The 25,265-nt window shown below is 35.5% G+C and overlaps 1 protein-coding gene across 1 annotated transcript in view; it reads right to left on the bottom strand.

Annotated features, from left to right (window-relative positions):
* Positions 1-25,265, bottom strand: part of LOC107600169 (probable E3 ubiquitin-protein ligase MID2) — a 49,860-nt gene that overhangs the window by 17,855 nt on the left and 6,740 nt on the right. The window contains exons 3-8 of the mRNA XM_016291994.1: positions 21,157-21,264; positions 16,719-16,867; positions 15,376-15,503; positions 15,075-15,218; positions 9,499-9,660; positions 415-622 (exon numbers count right to left, since the gene is read on the bottom strand). Of these exons, the coding sequence (XP_016147480.1) occupies positions 415-622; positions 9,499-9,660; positions 15,075-15,218; positions 15,376-15,503; positions 16,719-16,867; positions 21,157-21,264 (899 nt within the window). The remainder of the gene's footprint in view (positions 1-414; positions 623-9,498; positions 9,661-15,074; positions 15,219-15,375; positions 15,504-16,718; positions 16,868-21,156; positions 21,265-25,265) is intronic.

Genomic DNA, 25,265 nt, shown 5'->3' with positions numbered 1-25,265 from the left:
ATATATATATATATAATATTAGGCAACTTATACAACTTATAATGCTACTACTAATAATATATAAACACACAATAATATATATTACTGTGTTTATATATAATGTATATACCCCCTTTTCCCCCCAAATACCTTGTAATAAATAAAATAATAAAACTGTTATCAATTATTAGGCATATTTGCTAAATGGAATAGAGTTAATGTCCACTCACACCAAGATGATAACTATAACTACAAAATTTCGTTTCTATTTTAAAGGAACAAATTTCAAGCAACATAAGGGTTGGCAGGTAATCACATAATTTTCTGTTTTAAGCAAATGATCTATGGGGAATGTGACTCAATTGCCTATTATATACTTTTGACAACTGCCTATTAACATAACAGTTACAAGCCTGAAAATCTGAAATCACTTACCATGTGGAGGCGCCCAGTAAAACCTCCCAATAATGACAGCCACTGTCGATGAAGACGTTGCCAGCGGCACCATAGGATCCGGTTCCGCTAAAGCGCTCCGGAGTGTGACTCTTCTTCAGGGAGCTTTCATCCTTCTCCATGGTCAGACAGTCATTGGAGAGGCGCAGCTTCTTATGGGCCGTTTTGGGGTCCAGTTTGAAAGGCTGACCTGAGGAGCGGAGAGGACAGAGATGGGTGAGATACATCAGGAACATGTAACAAGAGCCAGTGGGGAATGAGTTTGGTGACCTGAGAAGAAACTCTCACTGGTCTGCTGGAATTCGTGCAATTTGTTAAATGTCAGATTGAGCTCTTCTGGTTAATTAGGAGATGAGCGGTTGTGATGTGTGTGTGTGTGTAAGAGAGTTAAAGACAGAGAGAACCAAATGCTAAATGAAATCAGCTACGTAACAGATTTGAGTTTAAAATTTCTTGAAAAGCAGAGGTGACCCCGCAGACCCGACATTTAACTCTGGTACGTCTAAATCTTCCCATCCCTGGCATAATGACTGACAATGCAGCAAAACAATCAGCTGCGCTCCGTCCCTGCCCACAAACCAATCATCTCAACCCAGAGTGAGGTTTACTGCACCCAGATATGAAAGGTTCTGGCAATGTGCTGCTGGAAGCCAATTACATTAATACGCTCTTGTCTTTGAACTGCTTATCGCTGCGAGCGCAGCCATTCTCAACACTCGTGCAGTCATGCCATTTTACAGCATGTGTTTGAGGGCACTGGGAAAAGCGATGCAGATGCATACACACACACACACACACACACACACACACAAGGCTACAATCGAGAATCCCATGAAATGCTTATTGCCCGCTACTATAAAACTGATGAACCGTTCAAGACACAAAGGTGTAAAATGGCATAATTGTGCCGTGCAGGTGTCAGAATAAAGGTCTTTATTGTGCCGTTTTTATTTAAAAACAGGAAATTAAAAAGCATACTTTTATACACTTAACTACAAGAAATTATGTTGAATATTATGATTGTTTTCTGCAGAATATTTATTTGTTTATGAAAGCATGTAGTATGTAGTTAGAAATATAAAAGCATAACAGTTCAAATAATAAGGTACATCAAAGCTAAAAATTTAAATAAAAAGACCAGAGAAATATATCGATCTATTGTGGAGAAATATATACTTTACATAGTGGAGTTGTGTGAGCAAAAATTAGTAGCGAGTCAGAGAACAAATACATTTATGACAGCTGCTGTAGACGCTGATGCCTGTGTCACATATATTCAAAGGTTTATTTGTAAAGCACTAAAATGTGCATTTCACAGTGACAAGAACATAATGTGTAGTGCCAGCTGTGACCATGACATAAAAAACAGCACTGCAGTGTCTTTCAGAACAGCAAATAAGATCATTTTCAGTTCAGAAGGGAATTTGGTGAAATATAAAATATTAGGCAACTTATAATATAACTTATACTACTACTGCTACTACTACTAATATAAACACACAATAATATATATTTTGTGTTTTATTAGTAGTATTAGTATTATGTATTATTAATATTATAAGTTGTCTAATATTATATATATAATTCACCAAATTCCCTTATATAAAACATTATTTACTGTATTGAATTCATATTATTGGCTATATTTAATTTTTGAAATATACTATTACAATGTTAATATTATAATATTTATATATGATCTGTGGATCTATATAGACAATGTTGTTACTAGATCTTCTTATGTTTCCCCCCCTCAGGAATTAAGTTCTCTCAGTAATTTTTCATCTTATTTATCTTTTTATGTATTAGACAACTTTTATCTTAGAGTATGGTCAGTCTATTTTTGATCTGCAAATGAAAGTATTTTCAAAGTTGTTAATGTTATTAAGGAAAGTTCTATGAAATATTTCCATTTCCAAAATTTTTCATTCTATCTATCTATCTATATCTATCTATCTGTCCGTCTGTCTGTCTGTCTGTCTATCTATCTACAGTGCTATGAATTTTTTTTTGCCCCTTCCTGTTTTGAATTTTTTTTGCATATTTGTTACACTTGAATAATTCAGATCATCAATATTACACAAAGAGTAAATATAAAATGCAGTTTTGAAATTATGATTTCATTTATTAAGGGAAAAAAGCTGTCCAAACCTGCCTGGCACTACGTGAAAAAGTAATTGCCCCCTAAATCTAATAACTGGTTATGCCACCCTTTGCAGCAACAACTGCAATCAAGCGTTTGCGATAACTGGCATGAGACTAGCGAGTCTTTCACATCGCTGTGGAGGAATTTTGGCCTACTCTTCTATGCAGAATTGTTTTAATTCAGCCACATTGGAGGGTTTTCGAGCATGAATAGACTGTTTACGGTCATGCCACAGCATCTCAATCAGATTTAAGCCCGGACTTTGACTTGGCCACTCCAAAACCTTAACTTTGTTTTTCTTGAGCCATTCAGAGGTAGACTTGCTGGTGTGTTCGGGATCATTGTCCTGCTACATAACCCAAGTGCGTTTGAGGTCACAAACATTCTCCTTCAAGATTATCTGAGAGAGTGCAGAATTCATGGTTCCATCAATTAGGGCAAGTTGTCCAAAGCAGCCCCAGACCATCACACTACCACCACCATGTTTGACTGTTGGTATGATGTTCTTTTTATGAAATGCTGTGTTGGTTTTACTCCAGATGTAACGGTACACACACCTTCCGATAAGTTCAACTTTTGTCTCATCAGTCCAAGGAATATTTGCCCAAAATCTTGGGGATAATCAAGATATTTATTGGCAAATGTGAGACAAGCCTTTGTGTTCTTTTTGGTCAGCAGTGCAGTAATGTGGTTAATCACAGTTCTTTCATTATTTAACAGGAGGGGGCAATTAATTTTTCACGTAGGGCCAGGTAGGTTTGGACAGCTTTTTTCCCTTAGTAAATTAAATCATCATTTAAAAACTGCATTTTGTATTTACTTGCATTATCTTTGTGTAATATTAAAATGTATTTGATGATCTGAATCTTTTAAGTGACAAATATGTAAAAAAAAAAAAACGGAAGGGGGCAAAAACCTTTTCACGGCACTATATATATATATATAAAACATATGTAAAATATTAAATTATATTTACACATTTCTAATACACACACACTTGCATATGTGGTTTATGGGGACACTCCTTAGATGTAATGGGTTTTATACAGTACAAAGTGTATTTTCTATCGACTTACCCTAATCCTACCCCTCACACAAAACTGTGCATTTTTAGACTTTCAAAAAAACAGGGGACACAGGAAGTGTCCTTATAAACCATATTTATGTTGTAATACCCATGCCATTATACACAATTGTGTCCACACAGAGACACAAATCTAGTGTACGTCTTCCTTTAAGATGTGTAGTGGGGCCACATGGTTGGCTTGGCTCCTGTTCTTGGGCTGGGCCGTTATGGTGTGTTTTCTGCAGGGGAGGGCCGACCGCTGACAGCTTGAGCGATTTCTACGCTGTCCAGGACGAGTAAATATTATTCTGAGATCTTTTAACAACAAGTAAACATGGCTGCCCTTGGGGCTGCTTGTCATGTGATATTTCTCATATTGGCTTTATGTACGGTCACCAGCCATGGCAGTGCTGATTAAACAGGAGAGACCTCCTATAGGAACACAGTGTGACACTACACACACACAAACAGACAGACAGGCTTATTTAGTACTGCTGTCATTCAAAATTCTACCTTCACAGGGCAGAGTAAACATGACATTAAAGCTAGTCACCCAGAAAAAGAAAACTTGAGCTGTCACGTTATTTCTCATAATGAAGAAAGCAATTACCAAAATGTTATATTTTGCTTAAAATATCCTGCATTTCTCAAAGGTCATATGAAAATGTTTTGCTTGTTATGAGTCTTTACTGGATAATACAGTAGAGAAGAACAGATGGAAGAATGGAAGAAGGATTTTTGGAGGTCTAGGGAATGACACAGATGAGGCTCAAACTTACATTACATTACTTCAGCTAAAATGTTTTCATACACCTTTACTTTTTAAGTTTATAAGACATCTTGGATCTCTAGAGTGAGCTGAGGTCAGATTTGCTAAATTTTGGTAAAATTTACATGCAAAAAAGTGGTATATTGTCAGTAGCATGAAGCACAGCTCATAAAGTAATCACTTTTTTAAACCAAGCAGCTTTCTGTTGGTTACAACTTGAACCATTGCGAAATCTGTTTGGGGAAATATTTTTCCCTCACACAAAATTCCCATTTGCATGGATTCCTACTGAAAAGACCAGATTTGTCCCACATAATTTGCCAAAAAACAGTAAATGTGGCCAAATCTAATGTCTTAACCTTTTAAAGGTTTATCTGGATATTTCAACAATACAAATGGAAGAATGGCACTGAATTCATACATTTACATTGATTTTTTGTGTGGCTGAAGTCAGTTCTCCTCAAGTTTACACAGGTTGTTAAATTTGAGTAACCAGGTGCAGTTCATCACATTAACTGTGAACATGTTGCACTAAAGTTTGACAAACGGGAAAGTGTTGCAATACTCTGTATATATTTATGTTGTAGAATCTAACAAAATGTGCTTTGCTGTTCATCTCATTTAAAATAAATGATGAAACTGTATCTGAAGTGTCCAAATACTTTTTGGGGCCACTTTATAATCAATAAACATATTTATTGTGCTACAGCGGGATGATACCATATCAAAAGACAAACAGTGCAAAAAACATAATTAAAAACCTTCAAAATGCATTGAGACCAAAGGAGGGAGGGACTTGCTCAAATAAAGAACAATCAGTCTGGATTAATGATATATACTATGATTAACAATGCAACCAAAGCAGAAAAGAGAAAACAAGAAGAAAGAGGATCCATTTGAGGAATAAAAGATAGATCAGTGGGAATGAAAGGCAGTGATTTGGTTTGATGTGTCTAGACTTGAGTTTGTGCTCAGTCTCCTGCTGCTGCCTGTATTATGGATCTCAGCAATGCCTTTTGAACATATTATCTCATCCAAAGTTCAGCTGGAGAAACCAAACTTTGATTTCAGCACAACCTGCAAAGAGCCATTTGATGTCTTCCCGTTCTTGCTCTGTAAGCCTGGCTGCGCTTCAGGCACACAGTCACGTAGAGCCTGACAATGGACTGGGGGATGGAGAAGCAGGAGCAGGGATGGAAAATAAAGAGGAAGAGTGGCCACGGTGGACAGGCTGCACACACACACACACACACACACAGTGCTCTGCATTCTGTTCTACTGTATTCACTTCAGCGGGTTTTCTCAGGTTTTCTTTTAGTGTACATCAATACATTTCCAAAATATTTAAGTGAATAAAATATTTCAAAAAAAGAATTGGTAGCACTATTTTAAGGTGTCCTTGTTACACGTTAAAGGTACTTACTATTATAATAACAATAAATTATGCATAATTACATGTAAGAAACCCTAAGCTAAACCCTAACCATATAGTAATTAATATTACTCAGTACTTAAATGTATAAATACACTGTAACAAGGACACCTTAAAATAAAGTGTAACCAAAAAATTTATATACCGTGTATGCCATGATATGTACTGTTACTGTGATATATCCTATATAGTAAATCTCAATTGCATCATTTTTATTTTTTACACAAAATGTAACTACATGTGACCCTGGACCACAAAACCAGTCATAAGTAGCACGGATCTATTTGTAGCAATTGCCAAGAATACATTGTATGGGTCAAAATTATAGATTTTTCCTTTGTGGCAAAAATCATTAGGACGTTCAATAAAGATCATGCTCCATGAAGATATTTTGTAAAATTCCTACCGTAAATATATAAAAACTTAATTTTTGATTAGTAATATGCATTTCTAACTTCATTAGGACAACTTTAAATGCGATTTTCTCAATATTTAGTTTTTTTTTTTTTTGCAGACTTTAAGACTTTAAGGTATGAAGATATTAAGATATTAACATCATGATTTTCTGTAAAGGTGCTTTGAAGCAATGTGAATTGTCATATAAATTTAACTTGACTTTAATATAAAATTAACTTGACTTGATATTAAATTTTTTATATATGTCATACCACATACCACACAGCTCATTTGCTTCATTAATATACAATTAATTAAATAAAACATTACGAATGTGGCATTTGAGGCTAAAGGGATCCTGCTCTTTGGCCCCTGTGCAGTTCACTATTGAGTGGCCCTGTGATACGATCACTTCTACATCTTCTTTGCCTTTGCAAATTACAGTCACCCCTCAAAGGCTGCTGAGAATTTAATTGTAGATGATAAAGCGTGAGCTCTAGGATTCGACTGGAGGTTGAACACGCTCTCACTCTGGATTCCTGAATCAAACAGGAAGTGATTATGTAAATGTCTTTAAATAGCATTTCTCTTGAGACGGGGGGAAGTGTCTGGACTTTCACGGTCGAGTAGGCATGGTGAGTATGTGTGTGCCGTTTCTTGTTTTATATGGTCACATGGGCAGAAGCCACAGCTGTGGCAAATGACAGTGGATTCTTTGACAATGCAAGGGTTAAAATGTCTTCTCTGGTGAATACTATAAACAGGAGCCTTAAACGTTTTACTTTGAATGCTAATGTTACCGTAGTTCAAAGAGAGAAAGTTATACCTTGGATAATTTCCCCAAAGCACTAAGAATAACAGTAGTGCTTCATCTCTATAGCATTTTTCCCAATAGCAGCGTTATCTAAGCAGCACATACACTACTGTTCAAAAGTTTGGGATTTAAAAAAAAAAGAAAATTATTAGAAATGAATACTTTTATTCAGCAAGGGCACATTAAATGAATCAGAAGTGACATTAAAGACATTTACAATGTCACAAAAGAGAGATTTCTATTCAAAGCAAACTGTTTTCAACACTGATAATACTAATGAATGTTTCTTTAGCAGCAAACCAGCATATTAGAATGATTTCTTAAGGATCATGTGACACTGAAGACTGGAGTAATGATAATTCGGCTTTAACATCATAGGAATAAATACAGTATAATAGAAAACAGAAAACGGTTATTTTAAATTGTAATAATATTTCACAATATTAGATGTTTAAATAATATTACGATCTTATACGCAGCATTACAGATAATTACTAGTTCTTCTCTCTGGGTGTCCCAAAAACATTTTAAAGGGCTTGCATTTTGAGTCTAAATATTAGCAAACTTACAGCAACATACTGTATAAACGCTCCCCTACATTTTTGTAGGACAGGCTTTCACAGCACAACACAGCTAAAACACCGCAGCTCTGTGTGTGTCTGGGAGAAAATGGCATTTAATGGCACTGCTGTCGAAAAACAGCATTATTACAGTGACAAAAAAAGACAGGTGGGGGTGAATGATGGAAAGCGAGAGAGATACTCCTGCCGCATTCTCACAGAAGCTCGAGGAACCATGAGAAAGCACAGGACTGAGAGGAAGAAACAGACAATGAAAATGAGCGCTTGCCGTTTCCTCCAGACATTCCTGTATTTCTCTCTCAAACTCCTCCACAAGGCCGTGGAGAGACTCTGATGCAATAACCCATTTGAATGCTGTCAGCCGGTGCGCTTCATCTTGATTGAGTTCTTTGCTGTGAGAAGGCTGGGTAACGTCTGACAGCTTAGGTGAGGGACCCGGGCTTTCCCAGACCTCTCTTTCTCTTTCTCTCTCTCTCTCTCTCTCTCACACACACACACACACACCAAACCAACTGATGGTTCTCATTATTTGCATGCTCGGGTGCCTGTCACAGATGGAACGCTGATAAAGGTATTGAACGCTAGAGTATGACAGAGCTGCTGCATTTACACTGATGTACGACCACCATATCTATAGGACTCAGGGTATAAGACCTAAGAGGAGTAGACTGGTGCGTTTGGCCAGATTTATCATTCAGATAATCTGCTGATTATGGTGAGATTATTCGCATCAGTCCCTAACCTTCCCTACCAATATCCTGTAACAGTTGGGGTCCAGGGCACTGAATTTGTTAAACAAATCATAATTTTGGGAGTATATAGAGTGCTGCAGCCAGAAACATGTCCTTAAACCTGGAAACAGTTAGCATTTTTGTACATTCAATTCCATTGTCCTGAAGTCAATCTTTTTTTGTTTTTGAAAGGGTTTTTGGTTAAATGCCTGAAACAAGGTCTCCGGTTAAAACAAGCTCAAGATGTTTTCATGTTTTATTCTACAACATAGAATACATGAATAATACCACATTAGTGATTTTTTTAAATACATCTATGCATCTAAATACAGGAAAACTCAATGTGCGTATGTGCATGCAAAATCTGTATTATGTTTATGATGCTCACGAGTTAATTTGACCCTCAAATTTATGGTCAACGCCAACTATATTAAATATATTAAAACATGTATGCGTTTTGCCACTAACGTCTGAGGGTATTTACATTTACACATTTGGCATTTAAAAAATAATTGCTACAATGCTGCTTATAATAATATTCATATTGTTTTGAAAATGAAAAAAAAACGTGTTAAATTCAGTTTGAAAATCACATGTTGTATTATTTGTTTTTAGTGTAATGTGTGAGAAGCATTAAGATAAAGGTTAACTACTTTTGTTAGTTTTCATAGTGTGATTTTTGGTAAATTGTATTGAATCAAATTAGTGTCAATTTGAGCTGCAACATAGAAGTCTTACCCATTATTCAAACATAATACAAGGGTTCATTCTGGTGATTTTGATTTTAGGCTTCAAAATTCCTAACAGCTGTGTTCATTTGTGAGGATTATCTTGAACAAAATGTGTACGAAAAAAATCCAAAGGCTAATGGAAAAATTCAAAGGCTTTTACTTGAGGGAGCCAGGGTGATGCAAACTTCTGGGCTGAACTACAAAAATATATCAGCCCTGCAGCACTCTATATTTTTGAAGTGAATGTTGAGTAAATATTGTGTAAAATAAATGTTCATTTTGGGAATATACTGCATACTGCTGTCAAGATACTGGCATCAGCTATTGAAAAAGCCATATCGATTGACGACTACCATGAGGTTTATAGATCCTTAGCACAGCTCATGAGGACTGGACTTACTGTTGGTTTTGAGTCGAGCAGGTTCACTGTTTCTGCTGCCTGCCTGGTTGATAGCCTTGACGAAAAAGATGTAACGGGTGCCACTCTGCAGGCCGTGGACTGTGTAGTGATTCTGCTTGATATTGGGCACGATCATCCAGCTATCTACAGAGTTATACAGACCTGCAAGGTAAGAGAGACAGAGCATAACATCAATCACAGATTCAGCATATGTTTTTACAATCACTCTTAGTCAGGTCTGTGCTAGCACTCATTATTAACATAGAAGAACAGTGCAATAATAACCACTTACAAATACATTTTTGAACAGCATGATTCTAAAAAGGGAATGGTACATATGAAGTTCATTATTCAAGGCATGCCTATTTCTGTTTGATGTGAAAACACATATAGCACACGCTCGTAGAGAGACTCGGGATGTTTGCCTCAGGCAAACAGATGCCCCTCAATCCAGTTTCTCATGATGAACCAGAATGTCCTCAGGAAACATCAGCAATGCCATTAAAACCACTGGCATTGCCACTCAAGGTCTGTCAAATGTGTGCCATACAAATGGCAAAAGCACTTCATAAGTACTTAAAAATGTAATGTAATAATTTTGAGTGCATTTTATCTATATCAATTACAATAATATATCAACAACTGGCCATCCTGCTCTCTAGATATATTCCATGCAATTAGAATTACAAATTCCAAAAGATATGATGTAGTAAAATAATGAATAATGATGACGACGATGATGACAATAATGCAAAATTTACTAAAAATGAATTTTGAATATTTACATTATTCATATTGTTTATATCAGTTATATTAATATATTAGCATTTTCTCACCTACTGGCTACTCCTCTTCTCAAAACAAAACAAAACAAAACCACATGTCTAAGGAATAAAGATGCCTTCTTATAAATGTAATTGCATATAACTTTAAGTATTCAAGTAAATAAAAAAGTATAACATCTGAAGACTGGATGAAAAAGAAAGCAAAGCTTATAAAGTATTAACCATTCGCATCCACCAACTGCATATCTGTAATATTTTTTCATGAGAAAAAAAGTCATTTGATCCACGTCCATATCAAAAATGCGTTTGATGTTGTTATTTGATGAATGGAATTAGCATAGCAGACTACAATATGCTGCTTACATTGTAAATTCTCTGCTGTTGCTTGACATTCAGAGGGAGAGAGACTTCAAAGAGGGCCAGATGAAGGTATGTGTCATTGGCTAAAAAGAAGGCAGGGTGAATAGGGATCCTAGACCGTGCATAAGTGAGTCTGTGTGTGTGTGTTGGCAGATGAAAGGGAGCTAAAACACAAAACTTGAACGGGGGTGCTCCCAATACTGTCGGCAAATCCAAACTAGCCTTTGATGCTTCTATTGTGTGTGTGTGTGTGTGTGTGTGTGTTTCCATGACTGTGCATGTGTTTAGATGTCATCAATGCCAACAGGACATGTACTGTCATAAGAAGAATTAATCCTGGTATGTTAAGAGTATGGACAGTATGTGCATGTGTTATGATCCCACATGAACATATTTTCTTAGAGATGCAAAAACATACGGTCACATTCACCGCAAAAATAATGTCTCACTTCTGATCGGTGGCCACAGTGGACTGTGTCTTCATTTCACATTCACATTCTTGGGCAGCTCTCCAAAGCCCAGCTTATGAATATCTTAAGGTACAAAGACCTTGGCTTTGGCAGAAACTACTAAAAAGGAACAGAAACCTAGCATCATGATGCACCGTCTTACGACGATCAATGCCATCATGCAAAAATAATATGACACTTAATCAGTGCCTTGCTGACTAGTCTTGTGATTATCTGCTCACTGATGGTGCTTTGAGATGCACTTCAGATACAGGAAGAGAAATATCCACCATCAAGGCTGAGGATAAATCATGGAAGCAGGATGGGTATATTGACCCGGTAAGCATGTCGCAGATGTCTGTGAAAGTGTACATCAACCACAAAGATGTGCTAACCTTTAAGCATGTTATTTAAGCAATATGGAATGAAAGGCTATGCTATACTGTATATACACTATTGCTCAAAAGTTTAGGGTCTGTAAGATTTTTTTAATGTTTTTGAAGGAATATCTTATGCTCACCAAGCTGACATTTATTTAAGTAAAAACAGTAATGTTATGAAATATTAATTCAAATGAAATTAATTAGATCTTTTTTAAAGTTTTAAAGCTGAAATTCAGCATCATTACTCTAGTCTCCAGCATCACATGATCATTCAGAAATCATTCTAATATGCTGATTTGCTGATTCACCTTTAAGCATGTTATTTAAGCAATATGGAATGAAAGGCTATGCTATACTGTATATACATTATTGCTCAAAAGTTTAGGGTCTGTAAGATTTTATAAATGTTTTTGAAGGAATATCTTATGCTCACCAAGCTGACATTTATTTAAGTAAAAACAGTAATGTTATGAAATATTAATTCAAATGAAATTAATTAGATCTTTTTTAAAGTTTTAAAGCTGAAATTCAGCATCATTACTCTAGTCTCCAGCATCACATGATCGTTCAGAAATCATTCTAATACGCTGATTTGCTGATCAAAATTTTTTTCAGAATTCTTTGATGAATGGAAATTTGAAAATAGCAGCATTTATTATTTTGTTAAAATATTTATTTAAGATTTTTTGTAATAATTTGAAATCTTTTAGAAATGTCTTTATTAATGTGTTTTACCTTTGATCAATTTAATGCAACCTTGCCATATGAAACAATTTATTTCTTTAAAAAAAAAAAAGAAGAAAAAAAAAAAGAGTTGGTAGTATAAGCAATCAATCCATCATTTAGAGAGAATTATTATCAGGGTCAAAATATATATATATATTTTTAAATTAACATTTGTCCTTAGAATAGATTTTTTAGAGGCCTTTTTAATACGTGTCTGAGCTAACTGCATTTTCTTCATTTAAAACCAATTCATATGAGCTTTAAAATCAACAATACTTATCTCTGAGAAAAATTGTTGGAGAAAAAAACACTACAACTTTTCTTAAAACGTCTTCTTTTGTGTTCCACAGAGAAAAGAAAACATCCCTTCAAATTCTGACTTACTGAAATTACATACAATAGCTGACTAACAGCTCTGTCAACACACTCTCACCGTTCTCTGCGTGGGTTTGTCTATATATAAAATTTGTTGGCGTTTTCAAGGTTGCACAGCACATTAAGCTAGTGTTTTGTGGGGACAAACATTATCAAATGAACATGAGTTTTGTTGGAAAACAGACACACAGAGTCAGATGACCATAATAGGGTCTTTTGTTAGACTGGTCTGACCTCATTCATGTTTGTACAACTGTCAGCTTTACAGTTGTGTTTGACCACGTGTTTGCTGGCCCTCGTAACATCCACGTCTCTCTCGTTTTCCATAAACTGCCCATGAGTCACGACACACGTCCCTGAGCAAGAGGTGCGCACGTCAGATTAGTTGATGTGGCCCGTTTCCTCTGTAAGGACAGCGGCATTTGCATACTGTTTGCTGCAGGTTAGCATGCCAGCCTGGCGGCTTGTATCACTATCAATCAATGTCACAATGAGCGCGGAGCAAAGAGCATTAGCTCGTGTCAGATCTAATCAGTGCTGATGCCAGGCCAGTGCCCTCACTTTCACAGAGCTGACGATAAAGTCCGCAGACAAACCAGAGCTGCTCTTTCAACAGAACCTCGAACAACGCTTTTCTGCTTTAAAGTCCATTTTACAGCTAATTGATTCTATTAGCTTGCGTTTCAGCTGATGCATATGAATTTTGTGCACATTTAATTGATCGCAAAAGGTCGGTTTTCCAGTCATGGCAGCTGTGCAATTACACATATTGGAATTGGAGTGCACTGCAGGGGGAATGTATAGATTTTTACATAGCACATGACTCTTATTTTATATGTCTAAGGCATGATATTGGCATACAGACTGATGGATAACAATAAATGAAAAAGATCCTGCATGTTATCCAGCCTGAGCCCTTGAGTATTACTATGAGAGGCTTGCAAAATGTAATACATTTTTGCTAAAGGGAACATAAAGCAAGCCATCAATTTCACCAGCCTGCAAATATGATAAACGATAAAACGCAAGATAAAAAAAACAAATAATATACAGACATTATTCCATTAAAAATGCCTTGAAACTAAATGTGATTGAACTTCTTCATAGAAGGAAATCCATCTAGAGCTGATAGATCCTGACTGGGGGCCGGAGTATTTTTTTAAGCCACTTTGCCTGACTTGGCCAACGGCTGAGAAAATGCACCAGCAAAGACTCACATTTCATCTCAAGGGAGCGAAGCATCCGCATCTAAGAATTGCAGCGTTTAGGCATCCGCATTCAAAGAGCAATGCTGTAAAAAGGTCTGGGAAGAAAGCATTGCTCTCCATTTCTGTGTCTGTTTGTTTGTATCCTCTAATGAGCCTGCGGTAGCTCTGTAGATGTTTCGGGGCTTCTAAACTATCAGCGGTTGAAATGAATATACCGTGTTTGTTACTGAGGCGGGCTGAATGGAAACTGAGGAGCAGGTCTGTGAGTGAGAGAGTGCTATTTCTGTACTGTTCAAGCCCAAACATGTTATGCATGTCCTGGCCTTTAAGCAATTAAGCCTTAACAGCTCTTTCACTCCACAGATTCGTAAAAGCTAGACATAGGGCTTTTATTTGCAGGTGCACCAACAAAACAAAAGGTATAGGGGGACAGGTAGGTGTTCAAAAACGCTATGAATCCTTTGGAAAAGTTTTATGGGTATACAGCAGTAATTCTGGTGCTTAAAAAAGTAATGCAAAAACGATTCAACTAAATGCTAAATGTAAAGAATAAAATGAAAATAAAATGATATACACTACTGTTGAAAAGTTTGTGGTTAGTAAAATTTTTCTTTAAATAGAAATGAATACTTATGTGGCAAGAACGCATTAAATTGATCAAAATGACAGTAAAGACAATGTTAAAAAATCCATGATTTTTCACACAAATATTAAGCAGAACAGCTGTTTTCTACAGTGCTAATAGTAATGGCTGCTAAAAATTAAGCTTTGTCATCACAGGAAAAAAATACATTACATAATATATTTAAATATAATTTTTTAAAATAATATTTCACAATATTACTGTTTTTATTGTATTTCTGATTAAAAAAGTGTGCATATTACATTATAAAAAATATGAATAAAATATTATTAATTACAAATAAGTAAATTAAATAAAAGATAAATAAATAAATAAAAAATTTTATTAAATTAAAATTAATTGAAAAAAGTCACAGTCACATCCATGAGTCCTATTTGTTTTATTCCTATATAAAGCCTAAGATTATTTTTTTTAATTGATGGGCTTGTGCAGTCCTTATATATAATATAATATATATATATATATATAATATTAATACTATAATAAATCTTTGTTTACATTTCTATGGCAAAAATGTTGGTACTGTGTAGGGTCACAACTTGACGTCTAATGGAAATTGTTTGTGAACAGAAGCAAAAGATATAAATGTTGGTTTGATGGTAAAAGAGTGAGATAGCAAGCTGTGCAAGGTGTGTATTTAGACTCACTGATGAAGTTGGTCTGGCCAGTGTAGATGGTGTACTGAAGCTCATAGGAGGTGACGCTGAATTCATCTTCAGAGGTCCAGTGCACTGTAATGGTGTCATGCGAAGCCGTGCAGAGCTCTTCACGTATAGATGGAGGGTTGGGCGCTGGAAAAGAAGGCAATCATCAAGACGGGATGTATTGATTCACTTGTGCTGATGTAATTCTGGCCATATCCCGGATACAGCATGTATTCATTAACTTTGCACTGCATACACAAAAGGCACCTGTAGAAGGTGGTTTCAGTTTTCTCACTGGTTTTACCTGTCAAGTAATCAAGTCCTTCCAGAATTTTCTTTTCTCTGGAGAAATCAAGGGCAAAATTGTCAAAAGCCTCGTTCAGATTGACGTCTGGGATGAGGACCTGGGAGGAGGCGGTGGCCATGGCAACTCTGGGAGGAAAGAGAGGCACTGGCAATTAATTTATAAATGTTTCTATTTACAACAGTCTATTTACAGGCTATAAGACTGTAGGTGATTTCACCCACAGTGACAGAAATTATAAACAGCATCTGGCAGCGCTCAAACTCAGAGAAATGTGTGTGGCACAAATAATACAGAAGACTGCACAGTCTACCAAAACCACTGAAATTTTACAGTTCTTGATAACAATTCTGATGCCATGACATTGTATAAAAAATAAATATATATTTACAATAACGATATTAGAAAATAATGGCATGTATCCTTTAACTATTGCTATATTATTCAATATTATATTTATTAAAATCTATAAAATATTTATATATCTAATACTATAAATAATTAGTTTTTATTTAAAGGAAACATTGTTTCTAGGTACAAATTTTTAAGTAAACGATCAGTAAGTAGGAAAAAATGTGTATACATATAATATTACATATAATTATTCAATTGTTAGTTAATTTAGAAAACACTGTTTTAAGGCAGGTTTTTAGTAGACAGTCAGTAATAAGGAATAAAAATCATTAAGATAAGTGAGCAGTTTTCTCTTTTTCATACAAAAATCTATAAAATATTTATACATATAATTATTACATTTTTGTTTCATTCAGGAAACATTGTTTTTAGGTACATGATTTTAAGTAAATAGTCAGTAATAAAGGACCAAAAAAACAAAAATTAAGAACAGTGAAAAGTTTTATTTTTATTAAAAAATATTCATACATATAATTACTCAATTTTTATTTCATTAAGTATCATTGTTTTTGAGTTTTCAATTAAACTGTCAGTAACAAAGGACAAAAAAACAGACATTAGGATCAGTGAGTTTCTCATCAAAATTTTTATTATTGCACATTATTTAGCCAGCATCCGGTCCTCTAGACTGCATTTACACTGCCTAATGCACAGATATGAAAACGCAACACAGAATCCTCCTGTTTCTGTACCCGTTTACATTTCCACAAAACAAACCGCCTGTGTTTACATTAATTGCTCGTCAAAAACGCATGACAACACAAAGTCTCTCTCCACACCCAAAGCTGCACAAATACTGTTAAATATTGAGTCCTGAAGCCACAAGCAGCAGAACTGAAAGGAGGAGGCGGCACCAGGAAATGTGCAGAGTAGCTGAAAGTTGAATTCACGCTGGCAGAGGCAGTGATGGTGTGTGTGCGCGGTCTCACCTCTCTGCCACATTCCTGGCCGTCTGGAGGAAGCGGGTGTGGTCGTTCTCCTTCAGACTGTGCTCAGCCTGTGTGATGAGGGCACTCGAGCGCTCTAGACACTGTCTGCAGTTCGCAATCTGCTGGGCCAGCTTCCTCAACTTCATCACCTAAACCCACACACATGCTTTTTACAATATATCCACACTCTTATGAGAGATAATGCATGGAGCTGTTATTACAACTTTCTAAGCTATTAATATTATAAATGTTTACATTCCCCAAGATGTTATGAAAAATAATGGACCCTAATGGAGCATTTGATCAAAAACTCATTATCACCCCTTGGCTCATCATCACAGCCAAATGAGCCCTTTGCTTTGTTTGCGTTTGGTGTAATTACAGCTGAGAAACAATAAAGTGACGGATTCTGATTTTCAGTTACTTTTAAGGACTCATATAAATGCTGAATTAGCATGAACTGTTAAAGACTTTGCCTGAATGGAAAAACAAATGCATATTTCATTCTGTATTAGATGTCTTTAAAAAAAATGTGAGCCAAATCAATTACACAAAGTCTCAAGAGATTTTAACAAAAAAAGAGTATGGCCCAATCCAGACTGCTGTGCAAAGAATCTCATTTAAAGCTGGAATACCTTTAAATGTTTCATATTTCTCATATTTCTTGTGTCTGGCTGGATAGCTTTTCAGATTTCCTCCTTGCATAAAAATCAACTTTCTGCATTCATACAGAATTTAACTGATGTGTGGTCACAGGTGAGCTTGTTTCAGCTACTTTACAACATCCCAAAATATGACTTATCCACTCAGAATTTACTAGTTTAACTGTGTTGACAAAGTTCAAAAGTTTGGGGTCAGTAAGATTTTTTAATGATTTTTGAAATAAGTCTCATTTGTTCACCAATTATTCATTTATTTGAAACGGTTTGCTGCTCAAGAAACATTTCTTATTATTCTCAATGTTGAAAACAGTTGTGCTCTGATACATAACCCTGATACATTTTTTTAGGATTCTTTGATGAATAGAAAGTTCAAAAGAACAGCATTTATTTGAAATATTTTTTTCTATTTATTTACTTTCTTGCTAAATAAAAGTATTAATTTCTTTAAAAAACTGAGGCCAAACTTTTTAGTGGCAGCGTATATGAATAATATCTTTTGGTTTGTCTCCATCGGGATTCATTACAAAAGGAAATGATTCAAATGAGATGATATGCATTTGATTTGCAAAGTATATTATAATTCTATAGATTATACAAAAATAGGCATTGCTACATTCCATGCTTAAATATAAAACATATTGGTCTGAATTTACATAAAAAATAAAAGAATTTCCAGCAATCTTATATATACCGTTACCATAATATAATGCACTCACAGCATGAAATACGATTTTGCCCACAATACCTGACCACAGATTTACTATGAATTGAGCTTTCCTTCAAATAACCCCATGTTTCATGTGCGTATGCATTATTTTTCTTTTGCGAGGGAATGAGAGACATTAGCTATGCTTCCTCAATAAGCCAGTAAGTTGGTTAAGCAGGATCTAGCCTATGCCACAGTGTAATTCAATAGAGGAATGGGATGACTGACAGGAAGGAATGATTGGAAGCATTCAGATAAATCAAGAAACAAGGAGAGAAAAATGTTGCTCGGTGCAGAAGTGGATTGCATTATATCAAATCCCAATCTGACCCCATTTCTTAAAGACAGCTTCAAATGATTTGCTTTGATGAGATGGTGCACTGCCAAAAAGTTTCAGAATTTCAGGACGGCATTAAAGAAACTGGACTGCATCAGAAAAAAAAAAAGAAAATCATTCAAAAACAATCCAGTAACAAACAAGCCTGAACAGCCAAAGACTCAGATCAAATCTTACAGACACTTTGCATCTGGGTTTATGATTCCAAAAGCCTCCTTAATGCTAGAGATACAGGCACTTTGTGCTGGAGCTGCATTACTGATGTTTGCAAAAGGCCAGACATAATCTCATGATGCAGACTGTGCATGTCGACTCGGGGCTGCCATGTGAGAGGCCTTACGTAGACACTTCTGATGGAGATTACTGCATTTGTCCAGGTCTCTCACATCACATTACCCAAAAACAGAGAAGCACAGGCCTGTCTCGCGGCTCAAATCCCCACTTGATAAGAGTGTGAGTTCAGGCTGTCAAGTTAAAGTGCCTGTGCGCTGCACACTCACTGTCAAACACAAAACGCTACACACACTGCGCACAGATGAACTGGAGCAGAAAATCTGACTCTTCAGTTCTGGTAATGTTTGAAGAGTGTCAAAATATAAAATGTGGAACAATATATGATTGTTCCATGTAAAATCAGATTATCAGTGTTCAAAACTGTTGCAAAAAGCTGCCTTGCTTGGTAACAGCAAGTTAAAGTTATATTGAAAATTGTTACATTTATTACTCATTCTTAAAAATGAACCACAATTAATAATTTCAAAAAAATATGCTGCCATTCAAAAGTTCTCCTATGCTCACTCAGGTCAGACTACATTGATTTGAATAAAAGTACAGTAATGTAAAAATATAGTATTTTCTCTTTTAATTTATCTAATATATTTATGTAAAGTAATCTATTTCTGTGATGCAAAGCTGAATTTTCAACATCATTACTGCAGTCTTCAGTGTCACATGATCATTCTAATATGCTGGTTTGCTGCTCGAGAAACATTTATTATTGTATGTTAAAAACTGAAGTTGTGCCACTTCATATTTTTGTGGAAACTGTAATACAATGTTCAGGATTCTCTGATGAAAATTTTAAGTTCAGCATTTATTTCAAATAACTGCTGAGATTTAAAATGTTTATAACCTCGTAAATGTCTTCACGGTCACATTTGATCAATTGAATGCATCCTTGTTGAATAAAAATATTTCTTTAAAATGTTTTCTTTAATATTTCTTTAAAAAATATCAACTGTACTTTTGAACGTTAGTATAATAAAAATGAATAAAATAATGAAACATTATTCAAAGTAATTATATATGAAATATTGGTTTATTTTATTATTTTTATTGCCAGTATAGTACATCTCTTAAAGGGTTAGTTCACCCAAAAAATCACTATGCAGGGTCAGACAGCTCTCAGATTCCATCAAAAATATCTTAATTTGTGTTCCGAAGATCACCGAAGGTCTCACGGGTTTGAAACGACATGAGGGTGAGTAATTAATGACAGAATTTTTGGGTGAACTATCCCTTTAAGAGCTTTGAATTTTGGCTAAAACATCCCTTATTCACAATAAAATCACTATTACACACATCTCTAGTTGTTTATTTTTGCTTTAAATTACAAGTGCAACACAAAACTAAAAAGCCCCCTTGTCTTTATAATGCAAATGAACATTTCAACATTTCCATTTATTTTGCACTCAAAAGTGATTTTTAGCATTAGTCGTATTTGTGAGTGTCTATTCTTTATATCCTATCCCAGAGGAGAAGAGTGCTGTTCATTGTGCTGTGTTTGTGCTGCTGAAGATTATCAAGGCCTTGTTACAGTTACACAAGGGAAGCCACATGGCCAAGTCCGCATCAACCAGCCAAGCTTCCTGTCATACATTCAACAATCTTTTTCAAGCAATATCTCTACACTTCACTGCACCCTTACCCGACGACCACCACACTTTGGCCTGTGGACTATCAGACAAGAACTCCAAAGCCCCATTTGACGTCCTCACAGCCACATTATTACTCATATGCACCAGCTTAACCTCAGCGTTCACTCAGAACAGATTAAATAGAGGAGTTTTTAATTCACAAAGGGAAAATATGCTGTGATTTTCCCAGCTTTTTCTCCAGCTTGTCATCAGGCGACATATCACCTATCTCTCCGCACAGCGTAGGGTCCAACAGAGCCTGACAGCCTCTCTCTTGCTATAACAGGGCTAGTGACATGATCTGAAAGATGTGTTAGAAATGCCAGCTCCGTATTTGTGCGCTATGTGACATACTGTCAAGAATCAAATTCAAACAGCTTTCTCTAAGTGAGTGAAGGACTGAGCTCTGAAAAAACCTGTTTCTCTGTCATATGTGCGTCTTAAAGGAACAGTTCACCAAAAATGAAAGTCATTATTATGTTGTTCCAAACCTGTATAGCTTTTGTTCTTCTGTAGAACACAAAATAAGATGTTTGGACAATTGTTTCAACTGCTTTTGTCTGTATAATGAAAGTCAGTGGGGTCCAAACCAATACAACACTGAGCCCCATTGATATTCACTGTATGGACAAAACACACACACACATTTTCTTGGATGACATGAAGGTGAGTAAATGATGAAATTTCCATTTTTTAGGTGAAAATTAAAGAAGCTCGTAACTTTAAAGAATTTATAAATTGAAAAGCAAATCGAAAACCTTCCTAAATGTGTCTCAAGTGCTTGATACGAGTCTGACTTAATAGAGAGAAACTGTACCTTGGACTCCTTGATCTTGACAGCAATGACCTGTTTCCTCTGGCGAATTATCTCCACCAATTCATCACACTCCTCCACCAGCTTGGATTCATGCATGGCTGTGTTCACCTGCAGATAAGAGCAAAGAGTTCCAGAAATATACAATGAAAAAATACAACGGCACTTAATCAGTCCGCTGGGTTAACTAAGCTACTCCAGCCTCTCTGCTTCAGTTCATGCAAAAGCTGTGAGAATGTCAACATCACGTCCTGTTTGGAGTGATGTGGACCATATCATTTCAGAAAGGAGAGATATTTTAGACTCTGCTTCAATTCCTTCCTCAGATAATCCTTGTAATTAGACAAAGTTGTGATATCCCATCAAAGATTCCCGTACCGCTCTTTTAGGATCATGCTTTAGCACTGTACTATCCGATCTTTGCATAAAGCTTATTATTCAAGACAGATCCACTTAAGCTGTTAATCAAGCACACACACACACTCACACTCATGCATTTAAATAAACAGACAATTAATGCTCACCCCGGTTTAATACGGTCAAGGGTTCAATCTGATTAAGAAAGCACAGAATCCAAGAACAGCACAAACCCAACATTTTATTGGATTTCGGCTAGGCAAGTTTTGTTGTCAAGCGGTATCCACTCACACGGAAGAAACCCGCTCAATACCAGACCAACCCTAAGGATGAATCTTTTTTTGGGAATGTCTATAAAATGAACAGTGAATGCAGATGTATTTAGAATGGTCTATGATTGCTTTAAATGCAAAGTCAATAAAGGTTTCATACTGACACTGTAAAAAATTATTATGCTGTTAAAAAATTGGTAGCTGTGGTTGCCAAAACTTTACTGGAAAAATATGGCAGCAACATTTTAAGGTTTAGAGATTGAATTTAAATTTACAGTAAAAAAAAAAAATAAATAAAATAAAATATATATATATATATATATATATATATATAACCTGTATAATATATTGACAACCATCTTAAATGAGTAGATCATCCAAAAATGAGAATTTACTGAAAATTTCAGTAAAATGGAAATTGTGTTTTTTTGTGATGTTTTTATCAGCTGTTTGGACTCTCTTTCTGACGGCACCCATTCACTGCAGAGGATCCAATGGTGAGCAAGTGATGAAATGCTACATTTCTCCAAATCTGTTCTGATGAACAAACAAACTCATTGACATCTTGGATGTCCTGAGCCTCAGGTGAGTAAATTTCAGCAAATTTTCATTTTTGGGTGAACTGTTCCTTTAACACTAGAACAGCCACGGGTGGTTTTAAAACGTACATAAAAGATTTTTAATAAAACATTCAAGTCTCCCAGTCACTGACTTTTACTAAAATTGTGTGATTTACAATCCCCTGTTGTTAAAAACGGTTTAGATAAAACCGGATCAAAAAATGGGGCATTTATACCAATAAGTGCCAGCCCGCTCAAATTTACCCGCTATACAATGCCTGTATGTTCACGCGGTCATTTTCGTGCCGCTTATGTTTTAACATAGTACATTGCTAGGCAACGCCTTTCACTCACTGAATTAGCAGTTATCAGTTTCATAAATAAAGACAAAATAAGTCAAATTAGGCGATTTTGAATGCTGAAGAGGTATAAGAAGCACTAAATGCCATGAGTGATGGAGAGTCTGATGGTGAGGAGATGAGTAAAGCGTCCTGTCGGCTCAGCATCTGACAGCGATCAATATATCATATTTAGATGTTTTATCCTAATGTTACTCATAATTGTTCAAAATTTGGATTAATTCTTACATTTTTGTTTTGCCATTTCTATCGTTTATTGTTCGCTTCTGTGTTGCTATTTATTCTAGTCTGCCTGTTTCCTGAAGAAAAAAAATCAGATCAGATATAATGAATAAAACCTTTTTTTTTTGATTACCTGAAGTTTATTGGTGTTCTTCTTGTATAATTAAAATGATAAATGATATAACTAAACAAATTAATAATTCATTAGGTGAAGCTGTGCGCTTGAATTTGTCATGGCATCATCCTATGCAATGCGGTGAATTAGGCTTATTATTGCTCATTATTGTCTATAGGCTATTTTAGTAATTTAAATAACATAGGTTATCTTAATATATTGATTAATGACATTGTATTATAATAGCCTATTACACCACCCAAATATGTATTTACTTCCTTCTAATTCTCGTTGTCAGTGCAGGCTTGTTTAGCTTAAAATTGACCGTTATGAAAAGTGACTCGTGTAGCCTGCATAAAAAAGCCTTGAACATAAAACAACAGGACAAAATATAGTTGATGACTATACATAATCATTTCATGACTCTAGACACTTCTTTGTGAAGACAGTAGCATAATACAGTGAAATAATATGTTCTTTAGCCATTCAAAAACAGCTGTCATGTGCGTGGGTAAAATTTACCCGCTGGCGCTTTTAGGTATACAGCGACCTCTGGCGGTTCTAGTGTTAAAAATACAGGTAGTAAAGAGAAAGCCACATGATGAATCAAAGTTCATCACACAAGTAGCTTTTTCATGAGTTGAGGTAAATACTAACAAATACACAAATACAAAACACCATCATGGTAACATACATGACACTGAAATAATACAATAAACATTAATTTAACAGCATAAGATGCGAAATAAATCCAGGTTTTATATAACTGAGAAGAGAAAAAACTTAAGTCATGAAAAACTGTCAACTGTTGTCACAGAGAATTCTGGGAATGCCAATTTACAGTTTTTCCACTGTAAATGAGGAGATGACTTGTTCTGTTTCACTTCCAAAAACTGTATATTTAATAGTATTTTACTGTAAAATAACATGAAATTAGATCTATTTCAGTTTTTTCGTTCCATATAGAATAAGATAACTTATTGTTAACCAATTAACTGTAACATTTTAAAGTAGCATTTTCACAGTTAAAACTACAACCATTTTATGGTGTAGTCATCATTATATTAAGAAAAAAAAACGCAAAAATGCAAAAAATCCTACCACTCAGCTACCCTAGAGAATAGAATAAAAACGAGCCAGCGGACACATATGGTTAGTCTGAAGCAAAGCAAACTCTCTCTCTTCGCCACCATCTCAGAGTGCTCTGGCTCAGTGGACGAGTGCAGTGATGGACGACTCCTGCTGTTGATATGTTCCTTATCAGACCTCTTAACACATCATCCTTCCACCAGGGATTAAATACATTCCCGTAGCTTTTCTTGGGACTATAAAGGACTCTTCTGAGGTTGGTATGAATGTGATGTGTGACCCCACTTTACTGTGGCGCCCACACCCTACCGGCCTGCCGTACGTCAGCAAAGACCCTGAAGGCTGACTGGCCTGGCAGATTCATGCTGACACCTTTAAAGTGTGCTGCTGCGCACAGACGTTTTGTCTACGCATTTAGACTGTCTTGGATTGGATTAATGTTTATTGGACACTCAGAAAAGATCTACAACAATCCTGCGTCATTGTGGATTGGGATTCTGTACTGAAATAGAAAAAAATGAACAGGTGATTTAGTCTGAACTCCCTTACAAACACTAATGCTGAATCTTTAAAGGAGTTTAACACAGATTTCATTAAAAACTTTATATCATGGTTAAGGCTGGTAATTGAAACGTTAAGTGGCAAAATGTAAGGTTGCAAAATAGTCTCAAAGGAGCAAGTCAGGGTATTCAAAAATGCATTTGCAATGCATTAAAGTGAAGCAATGGAGATGCAGTTTCTAGATTGCTCTATGGGGACAATTTAGCAATGTAACTTAGTGCCTTTGCGACGTTGTGCACTGTAGGCCACATAATAAACTAGACATGCATTCCTAAAGGAATACCAGTGCTTGAAATGCAGCAAAAGAATAGCACTGAAGTATTATGATAGTTCAAAAAGTAATGTTTCCAAATATGGGCAAAGAAAGCTAAAGTTGATCAAATGGATTGTAATACAATATACTGAAGGATAAATAGATTTAAGAAAGAAAAACAAAGACAATTTTAGTATACAAATATTACAACAATGTCATCTCTGTTGGATGAATATTGAACATTCTATCAGTGCAATAAAAATAGGTATGTATATATATATATATATATATATATATATATATATATATATATATATATATATA

This window comes from Sinocyclocheilus grahami, unplaced genomic scaffold (assembly GCF_001515645.1).
Source record: "Sinocyclocheilus grahami isolate Dianchi unplaced genomic scaffold, SAMN03320097.WGS_v1.1 scaffold279.1, whole genome shotgun sequence".
Lineage (NCBI taxonomy): Eukaryota > Metazoa > Chordata > Actinopteri > Cypriniformes > Cyprinidae > Sinocyclocheilus > Sinocyclocheilus grahami.
This window is presented reverse-complemented; position numbering and strand designations above follow the sequence as displayed.